Source organism: Cataglyphis hispanica, chromosome 25 (genome assembly GCF_021464435.1).
Source record: "Cataglyphis hispanica isolate Lineage 1 chromosome 25, ULB_Chis1_1.0, whole genome shotgun sequence".
Lineage (NCBI taxonomy): Eukaryota > Metazoa > Arthropoda > Insecta > Hymenoptera > Formicidae > Cataglyphis > Cataglyphis hispanica.
In genome coordinates this window covers 2741122-2756795 of record NC_065978.1, presented here as the reverse complement: position 1 = coordinate 2756795, position 15674 = coordinate 2741122, and the positions used below count along the sequence as shown (strand labels likewise).

Genomic DNA, 15674 nt, shown 5'->3' with positions numbered 1-15674 from the left:
CTATACGAAGAATCTGATCTAAAAATATCGATATCGAAAAGAATTGAATAATGATTTAACGATTTTCTTCGATGTTTTTTTTTTTTTCTAATCTTGAATAACTTAAAACGCGTATATATGTAATATTAATCATTTTTATTATCATTTTTAAGACCGTCTCAATAAATTAAAGAACGATGAAATCGTGAAAATAGCGTTCTCTCGATCCGGTCCTAATCTTTCTGCCTCTTTTTCTATCTTTTCGCGGGGAGGATCAAATCGCACGCAAGTAATCGGTCATCGTCTCCATGGAAGGACCCGCCACGTTCTATTATTCGTTCAACTCGGCGCAAGGAGAATTCGGAGAACGATTGAGGCAGGATCGTCGTCGAACAAAGCCAGAGTTCGCGAGAAGAGATCGAGTCAAACGTGTCGATGCACTTCGGGAGAAGACACAATAGCCGGACGCGCCGTTTCACAATGACGGAAAATAATTAAAGCGGGTAGAGAGAGAGAGAGAGAGAGAGAAGGCTCGTTCTCCTCTCTTTCAAAGACGCCGACGCGTTGGTTCTCGAACGATCAAACCGATCGGCCTGTACGTATCTGAGCGAACCTCGTGTACAGCCGTGTCGAATGCTCGCCTCTCCTATACATGTTCATATTTAAAGCCGCGCGTGCGTATGAGAGTTCCAAACGCAAATCTGTGTGCGCGCATCACGGCGGATTGATTTCACGTACGACCGTATCGGCAACAAAGAATGAGTCATTGAAATCCGGGAAAGAAGTATAAAAATTTGACGACGAAAATGAGGAATGAATGATTTGATGCAAAAACGAACAATAATTAAGTAACCTACATTGTCGTAATATCCGCGTCAACGATAAGCTGCCTTCAAAGCAATCGCCCCTCCGCGATCTTAAACAAAGTATAAAGAAAAATATTTTACGGTAGATTAGAAATCTATTCTAGGCTTAACTAAATCACGTTCTCCATTCTGTATTGAATTCATACCGTAGGATGAAATTTATATCGCGAGAAATAAAATATATATTTTATTATTCTCTTATTCTCTCTCTCTCTCATGTTTTACTTTACATAATTAATTACTTATCTCAACGAGATACAAGCATCATTAATTAAATAATTCAAAGACTGATAGATAATAGTAAAGCACAGAGAACGCGATCTTTCTTTTCTAAAGAAAACATTACGCATTTGCATATATTTACATTAGCTTAATGTTTACATTTATTATCATTTATTATCCTGCGGATGCAGGAGTGCCCAGTATCTTTTTTGCGGCGTGACTCATTGAGAGAAATCGATAAACGATTCGTCTCGGACGTTCGACTCGTCTGGCTACCGTCGGATCCGCGCGCACGGTAGCTAACGAGACGATCGGACCCCCGCTTAGACGTATACTTTGAGTTTTGGGGCCCGCCGTGCGCAGTGTGAAACCCCCCGCTGTAGAATGATACGCCAGGATAATTCTATCGGACTTTGACCACGCCGGGGTTCCACCACCTGGGGAACGGAGATGGTCAGCGAGAACGTTTGGCGGACGTTCTTATCGTATCGCACCTCGGAACGCGTATCAACATATGCACATTCGCGAAATACACGATATGTTAATTATATTTATCGGCATCGTCTGCGAGAGCGTATTGATTTTTTTTTAATCACGATCGTGTTATTCTTTTCTGCTTACAGTGGTTTATCAGAAACGGTTAAAGAAGGAACGGAGAGCGAGGAAACGGCTGCAGGAGCAATTGGACTTGGAGATCAAGAGGCGCACACAATTGGAAGAGGCTCTCAAAGCTACGGGAGCATCCTCGGAACAAGTCAGAGCGATCACCGGTAAGTTCGAATTGTTTTGACAAACTTTTACGGCGAAAATTTCGAGATTAAAATACATTGAAAATCGTATACGAAAATTTAAAAAGAATTTAAAAAGTACTTGTTTTTTTTTTAAAATATTACTTTTGCCATAAAAGCTTCTTGACAATATTTATCTTCAACACCACCGTGTGTCGGGAAATAACGTCACGATTTTCATCGCGTAGATTAGACTCAGGCTATCGCTGCAAATGGACGGGTTTTCTTAGGATTTCTCAAGCTCGTCGTCAGTCTCTTCGTTAAGAGCCCCGGGGCCATCGGTGATCTCGGAATAAATTAATTAATACGCCGAGGCAGAGCAAACAGCCTGACACCCGGCAGAATATGATTCCTTACTTATCCCCCTGCCGGCGATGCAATCCCTCTCCGTCGTCGAGCTGGCTGATGGCAGCCTCCTTCCCCCCTGCAACCCTCTCGCCCCCCTCTTCCCATCGTCTCAGCGGCACCTTGACTAGGCATCGCGCGTCTCGCCCCATGATCCTCCGGCAGTAGAAGTAGCAGCAACAAGCGGCACGCCACCCTTCTTCCTGTCACTACCAAAACTCAAACGCGAAACCCTTTAAGTGAAATCTCTTATTTCGATATAATGTTTCGTCCTGGCCTCACCTCCCCCCCTTTCCCCATCACCGCCATCTCTTCCACCTCGTTTTCGCGTTACCTCTTCGTCGCTGCCACCGCCGCTGCTATTGCTGCTGCTGCTGCTGCTGCTGTTGCTGCTGCCGCCGCCGCCGCCGCCGTCACCGGTACCGCTGATTAATCCTGTCAAATCCAGAGAAGAGAGTCGCGATACTAATTTCGAATCAAACGGCACGCCACTCCGCCACTTTGGCGTCGGCTTCGGGGTGAGTCACGAAAGATGATTACGATCTTATGAAATACCTAAGAGTTTTCTATCTCAAAAGTTTGCCGCGTCTCGTTCTTTTCGAAAATGCCGTTTGTTAATACTCGAAAGTTTTGTGAAAAGATTTAAAGGCAAAAACGTGTATATGATAATCGAGCGGCTGCTATTTTTTTTTTTTTCTATAATGCAGAAAACGTCACGGCGGAAGCGCGCACGAGTTCGGAAGCGCCGGAGGGTAGCCCGGTGCATTCCCAGTCGCAACAGCAGCCCTCGCAGCAACAGCCGTCGCAGCAACCCCTTCAGCAGCAGCAAACAGCGGCCCAGCAATACCGGGAGGCGCAAGTGCCGCGTCCGTCTCAGCAGCCATCGACGCCGGAGAAGCCCGCATGGGGATACGGGCTGGATCTCATCGGTAGCCAGGCGTCGGCTTTCTGGCAAAACTACCAAGGTCAGTGGCTCTCAACGGCACGCTATTTCACCCTCGTGCATCGTCGATTCCCACGCTGTTTCCACGTAACCTCGCGCGCGAGCCCCAAAAATAAACAGGCGATACTTAAGCCACTTATCGTCTAACGGAAGACCGAGCAGCGGTATCGCCTTATCATTCCCGCCTCAGCTTCTTCTTCTTCTTCCTTCCTGAAATATTCGCGAAATATTCAGCGCATGTCTTACGCGAGTCTGCCAAAGAAAACGATAAAGACAATCGTGTTGCTCGAGTTTCATCGCGTCGAATTACATTCTCGCAGCGAGATATCCCGGGAGGAATTCAAAGACGCGAAAGTTGTTTGACGAGAGAAAATAAAACTACTCGAGAAAGAGCTAGCATGTAAACTACATTGCAATGTTTGCGGTAATACGAGAAAGTAGGAGTCGTGTATTGGAAACTTGAAGTCAGGGGGAGCACGGGGAGAGGAGAGAAGGCGATGAAGATCCAGCGGCGGGATCCGCTAATTCGGATAATCGCATTCCCGTATTAGAATCCACTCAATTTTTCTGATCTTCCGGCCGAGTGCTTTCGATCCTCGGTTACTCTGACAAAAAAAAAGAAAAAAGAGAGAAAAAAGAAGGGAGGAGATCGACCCCGAGGGCGAGGGAGACGACGGAGCGGAGGTATGTGTCGTGGTGGTATCGTGCAAAGTAAATTATTCGAAAGATCTCGAGCGAGAGCAATCACGCCGCCGGCAATAACAACCCCGTACAGGATGGGTGAGTAGAAGAAGAGAGAGAATAGGAGTGGAGGAGGAGGGGAGGGGGGGAGGAAGGAACCGAGTTGGCCCTGACGAGGAAACACGAGGTATTTGAATAGGGTCCCGCAGCCACCCGGGCATCATGATGCGGAATCCATTTGCAATAAACAACGGAGATTTAGACGGGGGTGACGCGCGGGAGAGGAGAGACAACGACTAGCGACGCGGTATCGCCAAGAACGAGAGGGCAGGAGGGTGGCCATCGAGAGAGAGAGAACGCGGGGAAAGAGGTAGTTTGACGTAACGTCGTCTGAGGTGGATACTTACGCGACTGAGGGGACCTCGGAGAGGGAGCGGGAGAGCCGCCGCCGCGTCTTCGAGTCATGCATTCTATACGAACGGTGGCTCTCATTCCCGTCACATGGCGACACCGATAGAAGAAACGCGTCTTTTGTGATATACCGATATATCTTTGCGATATAACGTATTTATCTGAAGATCACTTTAAACATGATTGCGAAAAAATATAACTTCAAAAAATATATAAATTCATGTTAATCATACTTTTAGAGAATGTCTTGAGACCAATTTTTTTGAGAATCGAGATCTTTCTCTTTATTAGCCGCAGCTAAATTCTTCGTCTATATTCTAGATACTTATGCCTGAAAATTTTTTTTTAAAAAGAAACCCTTGATTTTAGCAATATCGTTTTTTGATCCGGTCTGTCGATCATATGATTGGTGTCTCGCTCGAATTTCATGTAGCTCATTCGCATGAGCGCCACTGAGTGTAATGCAGAGTTTATGCACATCTCTCGCAAGTAAGGAAGGAGCCGTAATTTCCCCGGCGGCCACCGTGGCTCTCGGTGGCGTTACCTGGTCTCCCTCCTTCTTCCACTCACGTCGTTCCCTCCGCGCTTCCCTTAAACTTCCTCCAGCTCCCCTGTACCCCCGCCGCCTTTACCTCGCATTGCTTCGCTCTCTTCTTTCCTTCCTCCCTCACGCGCCTGCACATACACGCATGCATATAGACATGCGCACATATATATATATATATATATATATATATATGTATGACGCGCGATTCCTCCACGTCCACCATCCGTAGAGTACGACGAAGTACTCCGCCACGCTTTAATATTCAGACTATATGCAATAATTTCGCAGCAGCCATAATCTCGCCCCCTACCCGTGCCCACCCTGTCCCTCCCTTCCGATTTTGCAGCACTCTCGCTTTCTCTGTCGCTCCGACACTCTCTTTTGTCCTCCTCCGCAAACCATCGTCCTCAGCTTCGCCGTCTCTACCGTTTATTCCCTCCTCCCTGCCTTGCTCCCCCTGTATTCCTACCTCCTCCTCCTCCTCCCCCCTTCTTTCCTCTGTTCGACCGTGTTTCTTCCACTGCACGTAGAGACATGGCACGAACACACATCTACGAGAGACTCTGAGATTGCTCCACGGTGTGCAGCGTACCTTCATCTTCCACCCTGCGACCGCAATCATTCTAAATCGCCGCGCGGGCATTAATATTTGATGGACCAAGTCTTGGAGAATTAATTCAAAATGAAAATAATCGCGATCGAGACATCGAGGCGCGCCATTTTTCATTGGTATCTTTTGAGATCAACATCAGCATACATTTACGATTACAACGTCCTTAAATGATTACATTCTTTTAGTCTTTATACGCTGCCCACTCGAACGCACTCTCACGAATGAATTAACCTTGAATGCACCGAGTGATTTACAAACTTAAAAAGGGGGAAAAAAAAAGTATCGAACGTTGTGTTGAGAGAAGTAAAAAGTTTTAAGCGACAGCAAATCGAGCGTGTCGCCTCGGGAAGAAAAATAACGATGACGACGACGACGACGACGATGTACGCGGTTCTATTGAACGCCAGATTATTTCCAGCTTTCCGGCCGCCAACGCGGCGGCCGAGAAAATGCGAGCGTCGCACCTGTGCGTACACGTGCGTACACCATTACGCGAGAGACAATAACCCCCGTGTGCAAGAGTGATAAAGCGTGACGCGTGTGTACGAGCGATATAAAGGAAGCGTCGACGTGGGCGGCAGGGGAACGTGAGAGGAGGAACTGGGGTTTGAAAACATCCCTCTCGTCCTGAATATATCCACGAGACACGACGACGTGGTTTTCCGGCGAACAAGCCGGGACAGGAGAAATCGGCAAGGTTGATAGGAAGCAGGGGCAGCAGAGTTTCTATCTATATGCGCTGTTAGTTTGCGTGCTTGTAGCTGAGTAGGTAGGTGTTGGCAGGAATATTGGGGTGGCTTTAAGACTCCTCTCCGTACGGCGATTGCGAGATACGATTTCGTTGGGCAATTTTCTTCCTTCTTTATGCGCTGCAAAGAATGACAAATAACAAATAAATTTCAGGTATACGTGGCACGAGTTTTAAGAAGCGACTTGATTATAATCGATTTGAATATTACGATAAAGAACAACTATGGATGTTGTTTTCGCAACCCCTTAAATTCGCCGTGTATATACAAAAGAGAGAAAGAGAGAGAGAGAGAAGTCTGCCCCGACTTATGATTTTGCGTTGCCGCAGGCGCCGATTGGAAGGCGCGCGGATTGCGAGGGGATTAAATTCGTTATTGGAGAGCTGCGACGCGAATGGCGTACTGAAGAGAGAGATTTATACGCGGGAAAAAGAACAATTACCGAGTGAATCGATCGCTCTCGATATAGCCTATTTTTTTTTCAAACAATATTGACGACGTCGCTGAAGCAGACTTGATTGACAAGTCGACCGAACCGTGCATTAATGTGTCGTATTTATATCTCTCCGAATAAATTTCAAAATTCTTCTTTTCGCTAAACCTAAACCTTTCTCGAGACATATACAGAGAGAAGAAGAAGAAGAATTGCATTCTCATTCTTGCGTGTTGCGATTTCGCCATATATAGAGAAGAGGCAGAAAAATTAAGAGAGTTGGAAGAGGGTTATAGCTTGAATCGCAGCCACGGAAATTTGAAATTTTAAATGTCGCGCAAGATACGAAAGCGGAGGAGAGAGAGAGAGAGAGATTTCTCTCCGTATCCCTCTTCCTTCTTCTCCTACTCTATTCTCTCTTAGTTTTTTTCGCTTTTTGTGTCTCCGCGCTGCTCCGTGCGGCTCCTTGATTCATACAATTTCACGGTCGGCTTGACGCTCAAGCGCCTATCCCCACCTTTATTCGCATCTTTCGTTCACCCTCCTCCCCATATTTTGCTCTCTATCTCTTCCCTTTATCCCTGCCTCGTCTGCTGCCTGCTCCTCTCTGCCCTTCGAACCTCGTCTGCTTTACATAAAGATCAGAGCATTAAAAACGCGATGCTACACGAAATCAACCCTCTAGATGCCCCTCGTCCACCCCCCCCCACCCCCCTCCCATACCGCGCGCTCCATATCATTTCTTTGCTCGCAGAACGTCACTAACCCTCAGGCCCCGATCCTCGAGAGCGAGAGCATTCAGCCAATTACCGTCGCTTCGATGTGATACTTAAATTGCTTTTTTCGCCGCTCGCGCAAGAACGAAACATGTCGAGTGCACTTGATCACGTTGACGGTTATATCCGATATCCGGCGCCGCCGCGGCAAACCCGATTAAATCCCAAGGACGTCGTCCTCGGACGGATTCGCAGGAGAGGAGATCTCTCTCTCTTTTATGCTGCATAATCGCAAAAACTCGCGACGGGATGTGGACCGCGCGCGTCCGGCGAGAGTGCTTATCAATCGTGCTTTCTTCGCGGAATCCCATCACCTAGTCAGGATCGGTTGTTGTAATAATGAAGTTCGTAAGAGCGGCACACACGGTGTATTCTCGAACAATGCGCGCGAGTTTTTCCAGTTCTTGCGAGACTACTGCCGAGACCGCGCGCTATCGCGCCTCCTCTCGCCCATTCTCGTCCGTCCTGTCCTCGGTTTCGATTCGGTTCGTTTTCTTCTTCTACCAGGGAGAGAGGCAAGGTGGCCTCTCCTCGCGGCCGTATTGTGCCGGAGTTAATTACGTGCGGATAAATGCGGAGTCATAGAGGGGGGCGGCGAGCCACCCGGGGCCCTTCTTCTTTTTTAGCGGACGTCTTTTTTAGGGATCCTCGCCTCGCGTCGCGTCGCGCCGTCACCTCTTCCTCCACCCCCTCGTCCCTTCTCCCAAAAAGATGGGCCGATATAGTGGCACACACAATACGAACCGTTTAGGGCCCCAACCGAGAGCCTCGTACAGGCTCGGTCTGAAATTGTTTTTATTGTCCGGACGATTTGTCAGGGTGTGTAAGACGGTAGCGAAACTATTAGCGGCTCATTCTTCCTGGACTCTCGAGATGCACCGTCCGCAAAATTCCACGGGATCGAACGTCGAGCTCGCTTCTTTCTTCATTCGATACGCTGCGCGCGCAACGCATACCCGCGAGAAATCGCGAATCCGGATTTCCAAGTCGTTGTCGCGCCACGCACGTCACTTTCTTACGCCGATGGACTGACAGACAATACGATGGCGAATGTCCGCCAAGTTATATAGAACGGAGCACAATGACGCGAGCCTTGCGAAATAAAAAAATACTCTTGCAATGAATCGGATCGGTTTTTGCAGCCTTTATCTTGGCTCGATGCAGCGAAAGGGGGCATATTCATAATTATTGCGAGTGAGGCAAGAAGATTTTCTTAAATTCGTGCCGGAGGTGCCTTTCCTTCCTCTATCCATTCACCCTTCTTCGTCGAACGAGAGCGAGCGGCGTTATATCTGGAGCAGTTAAATTGTCATTTGGATATCAAAGGGACGCGACACCCCGCGCGCGGATAAGGGCGCGAGAGGTAATTTGGCTCAGCGAAACGCAAACATTGCCCTCCGCGTGCCCCAAAGTCGTGGAATATAACGGCCCTGACGAACGCACGAATTCACACCCACGTGCCACGAAACAGCCCTCAGCTATTGTTGCTCAAAGCATAATGGAATCTCGGCCCCACCGTCTCTAGTCCCGGTACAGGCGGTAAAGATGGAGCGAGATAGGAAAAGGGAGAGAGAGAGAGAGAGAGAGCACCGTCAATGCCGACTTCTCTCGCACGTCCGCTCGCGCTGGTTAACCGGGATTTAATGGCCTCGCAATTGGATTTTACCATTGCTCTTTGCCCAAGGAGGCGCCATTTCACGCTTACCGATCAGATTCGCATCCCTTCGTCGCGCCACGTGATATTTGTCATCGTCCTTTCGCTTAATCCTCCGCTTACGTGATTTTCATACCGTAACCGAAATCAACCAACGGATTACGAAGAACTTTTTTTCTTTTCTTATTAGAAAAATAATTTAAAGTAAAATTTGAAAAGTTTTCGAAATACACTCGTGCTCGAACTTTATATAATTCCAATAGTATTCCATTGCATAAATCGTTGGAAAGAACGGAGAGAGATACGACGGAAGCGGAAGGAGCGAGACGCGTGTGCCCGGTTAATTCGACGCGATATCATTAAAGGGACATTTTCCAGTTTTCACCCTAATCCTTGCGAAATTCAGTGAGCAAACCCGCGATCCTTTCACGCCTGCCTTCGTGCGTTATCCGGCTCGTCCCTTTTCCTCTCCCCCTGTTGCGCGCGACTGACGGTAGCTGCCGGTTTTGCACTAATTACCGCTTCGTTTCATCCTTCGCGCGCGTGGTTCACGCCTCGTCGAATCCGCGCGTCGTTCCCGCGTCCGTGTGCGTTGCTGCGAGAGCCGATACACTTCTCTCTCCTCGAGGCGATATCTTCAATACAGCCGGGGCAGCGGAGCGCGTTATCCGAACGCCGATATTAATCTTGAGCCGCGAGAACTCTAGTAAGAGATCGCATTATGCGCGTAGATTACATAGTAGGATGTAGTATTGTATTATGTAGACTATATTATAAATATCCTGCCATACATGTATACACACACGCTCTTTCTCTCTCTCTTTCTCTCTGTATTATTTAGTCTATCAATTTTTCTTCTCCTTTTTTGTCGCAGAATCACTGGTGCAGGAACTCGAGCTGGAAAGAAAATCGCGGCAGCACCAAGCGGCCGAGAGGGACCAAGTCAAGTCTCCTCTTCAAGGTGCGTTTAGCAAAAGCACAAAATAGCTATCGTTACGCGCGTACGTACTTCATAGAGTTTAAAATTAAAAAATAAAAAGTCTCATTCCCCCTTCTTTACTTCGTGCCATTTGCGTCGGCGTACTTTACGGCGATACATCTCTCGGAACATCTCTTTCTCAAGTTCCTCGCATTCGTTGAGCGCGGGTTTTCGTGCAGCGCGCATAGAGAGCGATTTCTTGCTATACGGAATAAAGTTCGGATCTTTAATTAGAAACTCTTCAGAGGCGGTCGCGTCCCTCGGAGAGGGGTAGGTGAGACGGCGGTTCTTGCAAAGGCGTCAGCGGCATAGCCCCGACATATTCGAAACTTGGCCTCGCTCTCCTCCGTGGAAACTTGTCCGAAGGAAGTTTCCAACTCGCGCAAAAACTATATCCGTAGCGCGATTTCGATGCTCCAAGGCCCCGGCCGGCGTGACGTTGCACGTAAATAATCGTTTTTCGCCCGTCCGCCCGCCCACCCTCTCGGGGGCTCTCGAAAGGAATTAACAAGTCCGCTCTTAATTGGCAACGTCCTTGCAAAATCAACTCCCACGTCTTGGTGGAGCGCTTTTTATCAAGGTAAAAATCTTATTCAAAGATTTGTCGTGAAAAGAAATAAAGTAACAAAACAATAGCATCCCCTCATAAAAATTATATAATAAATATTATAACTTTTACTTTTATTAAGAAAATTTGACAATTAAATATAATGTAACAATCGTATCATTGCTGATCGAGTCTAAAGGTTTTTTCATTGAATATCTAGTGAATTACTATAAAAAAAAATAAATTATTATTAAAACGCGCATAGTTGAATCAAACAGAATGATGAAAGGATCAGGGCGGGCAGATTGAAACGGTTCGGATGATAGTGGGCGCGGAGAGACGAGAGTAAACCGAATCACGTGGACTATTAACGTATAGTGATTTTCAATCATAAGCGACAGTTCGATAAAAAGTAGAGTGGCGGCTCGATCACAAAGGGCCCGCGCTAAGGCCGATGGACTCGGCCGGTCTCGTATTTACGAACGTCTGCGATAGGGCCTTGGCTCCCTCTCTCTTTCACCCTTTTTCTCCACTCGGTTCGTCCATCTCTTCATCCACCTTTCGCGTTCATCTATAGTCTCGAGAGCCAACGATAATTAGTGAGCGGCGCCTTCCTCCGAATGAACGATCATCGAATGACCCAGCTGGTCCATCTTCGCCGTTGCAATCACCTACCACCGAATCTCCCGAGCTCTCCGTAGCGGAATTACGCCCACGTCCATTCATCTCCCGCATGCATCTTCATCCTGTCTCCGCGAGACATCCGCTCCTCTCTCTCTCTCTCTTTCTTTCTTTCTCTCTCGTATTCCCATTATGACTCGCGACACGCCTAACGCTCATGCCGTCGTCATAAGATCTAAATTTAGTGGCTGTCAAATAGCGGCTGTCTTATCCTTCATTTCATATTGTTGCATCAAATAGTTGCGCGCAATGTTTTATATTCGATAAATAAAATTTACGATCTCGGAAGCCACGCTAACGTAAATCTACGCTAATCGAAGGTATTGCGAACATGGACTCCAGAGTGCACCTGCGATCGCTTCTGTTCCAGAATCGCGAACGGGTTACTACAAGAACTCCGTTTTGTTTACGAGCGCGACCTAGAAGAGGCCGGACGAGGGCAGGCGAGGGCAGCAGGCAGAACGTGCAGCGAGCAGCCGAAGCGAGTGATCGATCGAACGACGAAAGGGAAGTGAGGATTCGAGAGGCTACGAGAGAGATGAGCGAATCTACGCAACGAGAAAATCTTCGCAGGAAGAACCGTGACGGGAGACCGCGACAGGAAACCCGCGCGGGAGACGATTCGTAACTTCCGATGTGATGACTCGCGCGAGTGTCAACAGTGCGAAGTGTCAAGAATGCCGAGTATCGAGAGGCTACGAGAGTATCTTACATCGTCGGAAGACGCGTAAGTTTTTCTGAACAGGATTACGCGAACGTGATCGATGAGCGATAAGCAAACAATAAGCGACCGCTTTCGCACACCTTGTATAGAGCTACGATTAGCAGCGTTCGACCGACGGTCGAAAGGGACACTCGAGAATTAAGCGGGGCCCCTCGAACCGAGATTGGTCCGGCAAAAATTCGCGATTAACGATAAGAAGGACGCGGACCGATCGCACACATATCATCAACGGACGCGATATTTTCGCCACGCTACCTGCGACTCCCCGATTCGCGTTCGCGGTGATCGTGGAATCGCGCCGTTCGTTTGATTGACGACAAAAAAATAGAGATATTCTCTCTAAATGTACGTATCATCGATTATACCCGTGAATGATGACCGAACACATCATTTTGTCTCGTACCGAGACGATCGCGGATCGTAGGCGAGACAGTAAGAGAAAGCGAGAGTGAAGAGAGAGAGAGAGAGAGAGAGAGAGAGAGAGAGAGAGAGATTAACAGAACGAGAGAATGAGAGAAGCAGATGAGAGGGAGAGAAAAGAGGCATATTTCTAAAGACTGCTGGAGAGTGCGTGCGCGCGTGCATGCGTTCCTAGAGGTACCTATCTCCTAATTATCGAGCGAATTAATTAGCTAATCGTTTTTAAGAGATTCCGGGCGATCGGGCGCGCCGTGTCGCAGTTGCGCGCATCGCGAGGCGCGCGCCGATATTTCGAGTATTATTATCATTATTAATATTATTATACATCGCGGCGACGCGGGGCCCAATCCGATCGCCATTGCGAAACGAATAGTCGAGTCGTGGATCTGTTCGTCGCGATAACCGGTTTCGATAATCGACGTCGGCTGAAGACGTCGCGCTTGTATCGCGCTGATCGAGGCGGATATCGCGATGATTTTCGAAAATGCCGATCTCTCGCCGGACGAAGGCGCGAAGACGTGCCGTCTTTTTGTAAAATGCGCGTAAGAGCGCAAAGAGTAACGAATATCTCTTCTGGATTCGGCACGGGACGTGATTAGAACCGCGACTCGAGCGCTGTATCATAGAAAAACGAGAGAAAGGGAGAGAGAGAGAGAGAGAGAGAATGACGTGATGAGAAAATGAGCGAGTAAACGGGAGAGAGAAAGAACGAGCGATAGGTATAGAAAAATCGCGAGGGAGAGAAAGAGGGGGAGAAAATGAGAGCGGAAGAGAGCGAGAGAAAGAAAGAGAATGACGAAAACGGAAACACAACGGAGGATTCTCTCCTAGCGTCTTATAAATCGTAACAACACCTTATTTATATAAATAACTTAGTTACTACCGAAACAAGTAAGTCTAATCCATATTGCGTGTGTCCCGCGTTTGCGTTGACCGCCCGAAGATCCGGCGAAATATCTCTTGGCACGATGATCCTCGTGTGCGGTGATGTAGAGAGAGAGAGAGAGAGAGAGAGAGAAAAAAAGAAAAGTTAACGGGAGAGAGAAAAAAAGATATTTCGATAGATTGGGCGAACGCGCCGAATGCACTAGGAAAAAGACTGAGGATATTTCCCCGGAGGGAGGCGGTCCCCGTATTTAAGATCCATGTACAAAGTCTTTTGCCGTAAGGTTCTTGTGTTGTAAAGTTCACATAATCATAGTGTCTAGTATCGTACCAGCTAAAGCCCGTTAAGACGATGCTAAACGTAGAGAAACGAAAATTTAACCACCGATAGCTGATCCGTATTTGCCATCGCCGCTACCGATTAAAGAAGGGAAGGAAATCAAGAGGTTTGGCGCGTTCACATAGCGTTCTTCACGATCAAGAATCGCTTGATTGTCGCAGCAACGACAACTTTGCCGATACCAAATAGTACAAATTAAATTTCGTGGACAGAGAGCAATCGATCGAACCTGTTTCTCAGCCAGACGAAGCAACATCCGACGGCTATCGGGCCGATCACGCGCAAACCATCACTGTAGATATTTAAGACTCAAAAAGGAAAAAAATGACGAAAATTTTGTCTCCAAAATCGTTTGGTTTTTCGGCTCGACAAACTGAGATAATTGCCGTATGGCGATTCTTAATCGAGGAGGAACGTTATTAGATTGAAAATGATAATAAAAGATGAAGTGTGTGAACAAGGGAAGAGCGTGACGGGGCGGGGGTTAGGTGGGAAGGGGGAAGGGGGGAAGAGGAAAACACCGTCGTCGCCACTGCGAGTCACGGCGACTAGCGACGCCGATTTCTCGACCGGACTTATACAATCTAGTATCTCGAGGCAAGAAGTGTATTCATTGTAATTCAGCATTATTACCTATAAATAAATAGTTGTTATTGTAAGTTGGATTTACCTCATTCAATTATCACACAATCCTTTCCTCAACATCATCAAGAGATGCGATTATTTTAAGAAACGAGACAAAGTATTTAGATTTCAATCTTAAAGTATTAATTTTTCTTCTACGTTATATTCGTTTCATTAAACCTTTGCTAAAAAAAAACAAGAGAAGAGATTTCTCTCCCCTAATTTTTTTTAACCATGGAAAAGATCTCCATGGCTAATGGATCAAAGCTTTCAGCTTTTCAGCTCGCCGAAGCGCGTAAAGCGTAAACGTTTCTCGCTTCGTACGCATGTGTCAAATCTCTTTTCTAGAAAATAAATAAATTATGAGACCTTTAAAAAGGATACTGACAAGAACAACGCGATGAATGCAATCGCTCGGAATGTAAAGAAAAATATATTCTGTATCAGACATCTTCGCCGACGGAGGAACGAGAGGAAAGGTATGAAGAGTACATGTATATATTCTTATTAATTTGCAAATTCCGTAACGACTCAAGGCATACAACGATATCCCATTGGTCAAAGCAGGCTCCATTTTTTTCTCGGCATGAGGAATATATTTTAATATTAAATGTAAGGATAATATGTACATCATTATGTATAATCTGTCGGGGTATCAAAACTAGAGGCTTCTTAATAAAATCAGTCGTACGAAAATATCGCTTCATCAATTTTAATTACTTATTTTTAATTACTTATTTTTGCGCGTTAATTAGACATTACCATTTTATTGTCAATGTTGCAATAGTGGCGAGTAAAATCGAGAAAACTTATCTTAGAACCGAAACTTGAAGCTAATTGTATGAAATATATCTAATTAAAGATTAACAAAGATATTTAGATGATTGATCAGTTAAATCGAATCAATTAATCGCATTATTTTTTTATCCGAAAAAGTAACTTATCAATTTACAAGAAAAATCAATGGCACTTCTTGTCTTTATATATATTTTGAATATTTTTCATCTTTCTGGTAAACTTCAATGAAAGATTTGTTTCTTTTGCAATCAAAGATGTAGCGATATATAAAAAACGATAATACCTGTTTTTATAATATAAGACTTTGATCAGATGGCATCGTCGTATTCGTGCGTAAGAAGGTGAAGCCAGAGGGCTACGTTTCGATGCAAATGAAGGGCTTGACTCTTGTCGCCGAGGATTGACGAGCGCCTCTGCCCCCGCCGTTTCTCCCTCCTACGCCGTCATTCGACGACCCGAAATCATAAAGATAACCGAATTGCTCCGGCCGGGTACTTTTATTCCGAGGACATATTGCCCGACAATCATTCCGGCATTTGCATAATTATCGAATAAAACGGGACTGCGCGCGAAAGCGGGGGCGAGACCCCGGGGGTGCGTCTAATGCTCTCCTTTGCCGCGAGTACGACTAATTTCGTGTCCTCCAACTTTTTTTCAACACCGTCCTCT

General features: G+C 46.6%; 1 protein-coding gene across 7 annotated transcripts in view; it reads left to right on the top strand.

Moving 5' to 3' along the window:
- Positions 1 to 14242, top strand: part of LOC126858377 (dachshund homolog 2) — a 182947-nt gene extending 168705 nt beyond the window's left edge. For 4 of the 7 annotated variants that reach the window (XM_050608641.1, XM_050608640.1, XM_050608639.1 and 1 more), the window contains 4 exons: positions 1691 to 1837; positions 2908 to 3165; positions 9882 to 9968; positions 11585 to 14242. In XM_050608641.1, the coding sequence (XP_050464598.1) occupies positions 1691 to 1837; positions 2908 to 3165; positions 9882 to 9968; positions 11585 to 11637 (545 nt within the window). In that variant the 3' untranslated portion in view covers positions 11638 to 14242. The remainder of the gene's footprint in view (positions 1 to 1690; positions 1838 to 2907; positions 3166 to 9881; positions 9969 to 11584) is intronic. The other 3 variants (XM_050608643.1, XM_050608642.1, XM_050608644.1) reach the window with 3 other exon arrangements.
- The last annotated feature ends 1432 nt before the right edge of the window (positions 14243 to 15674 follow it).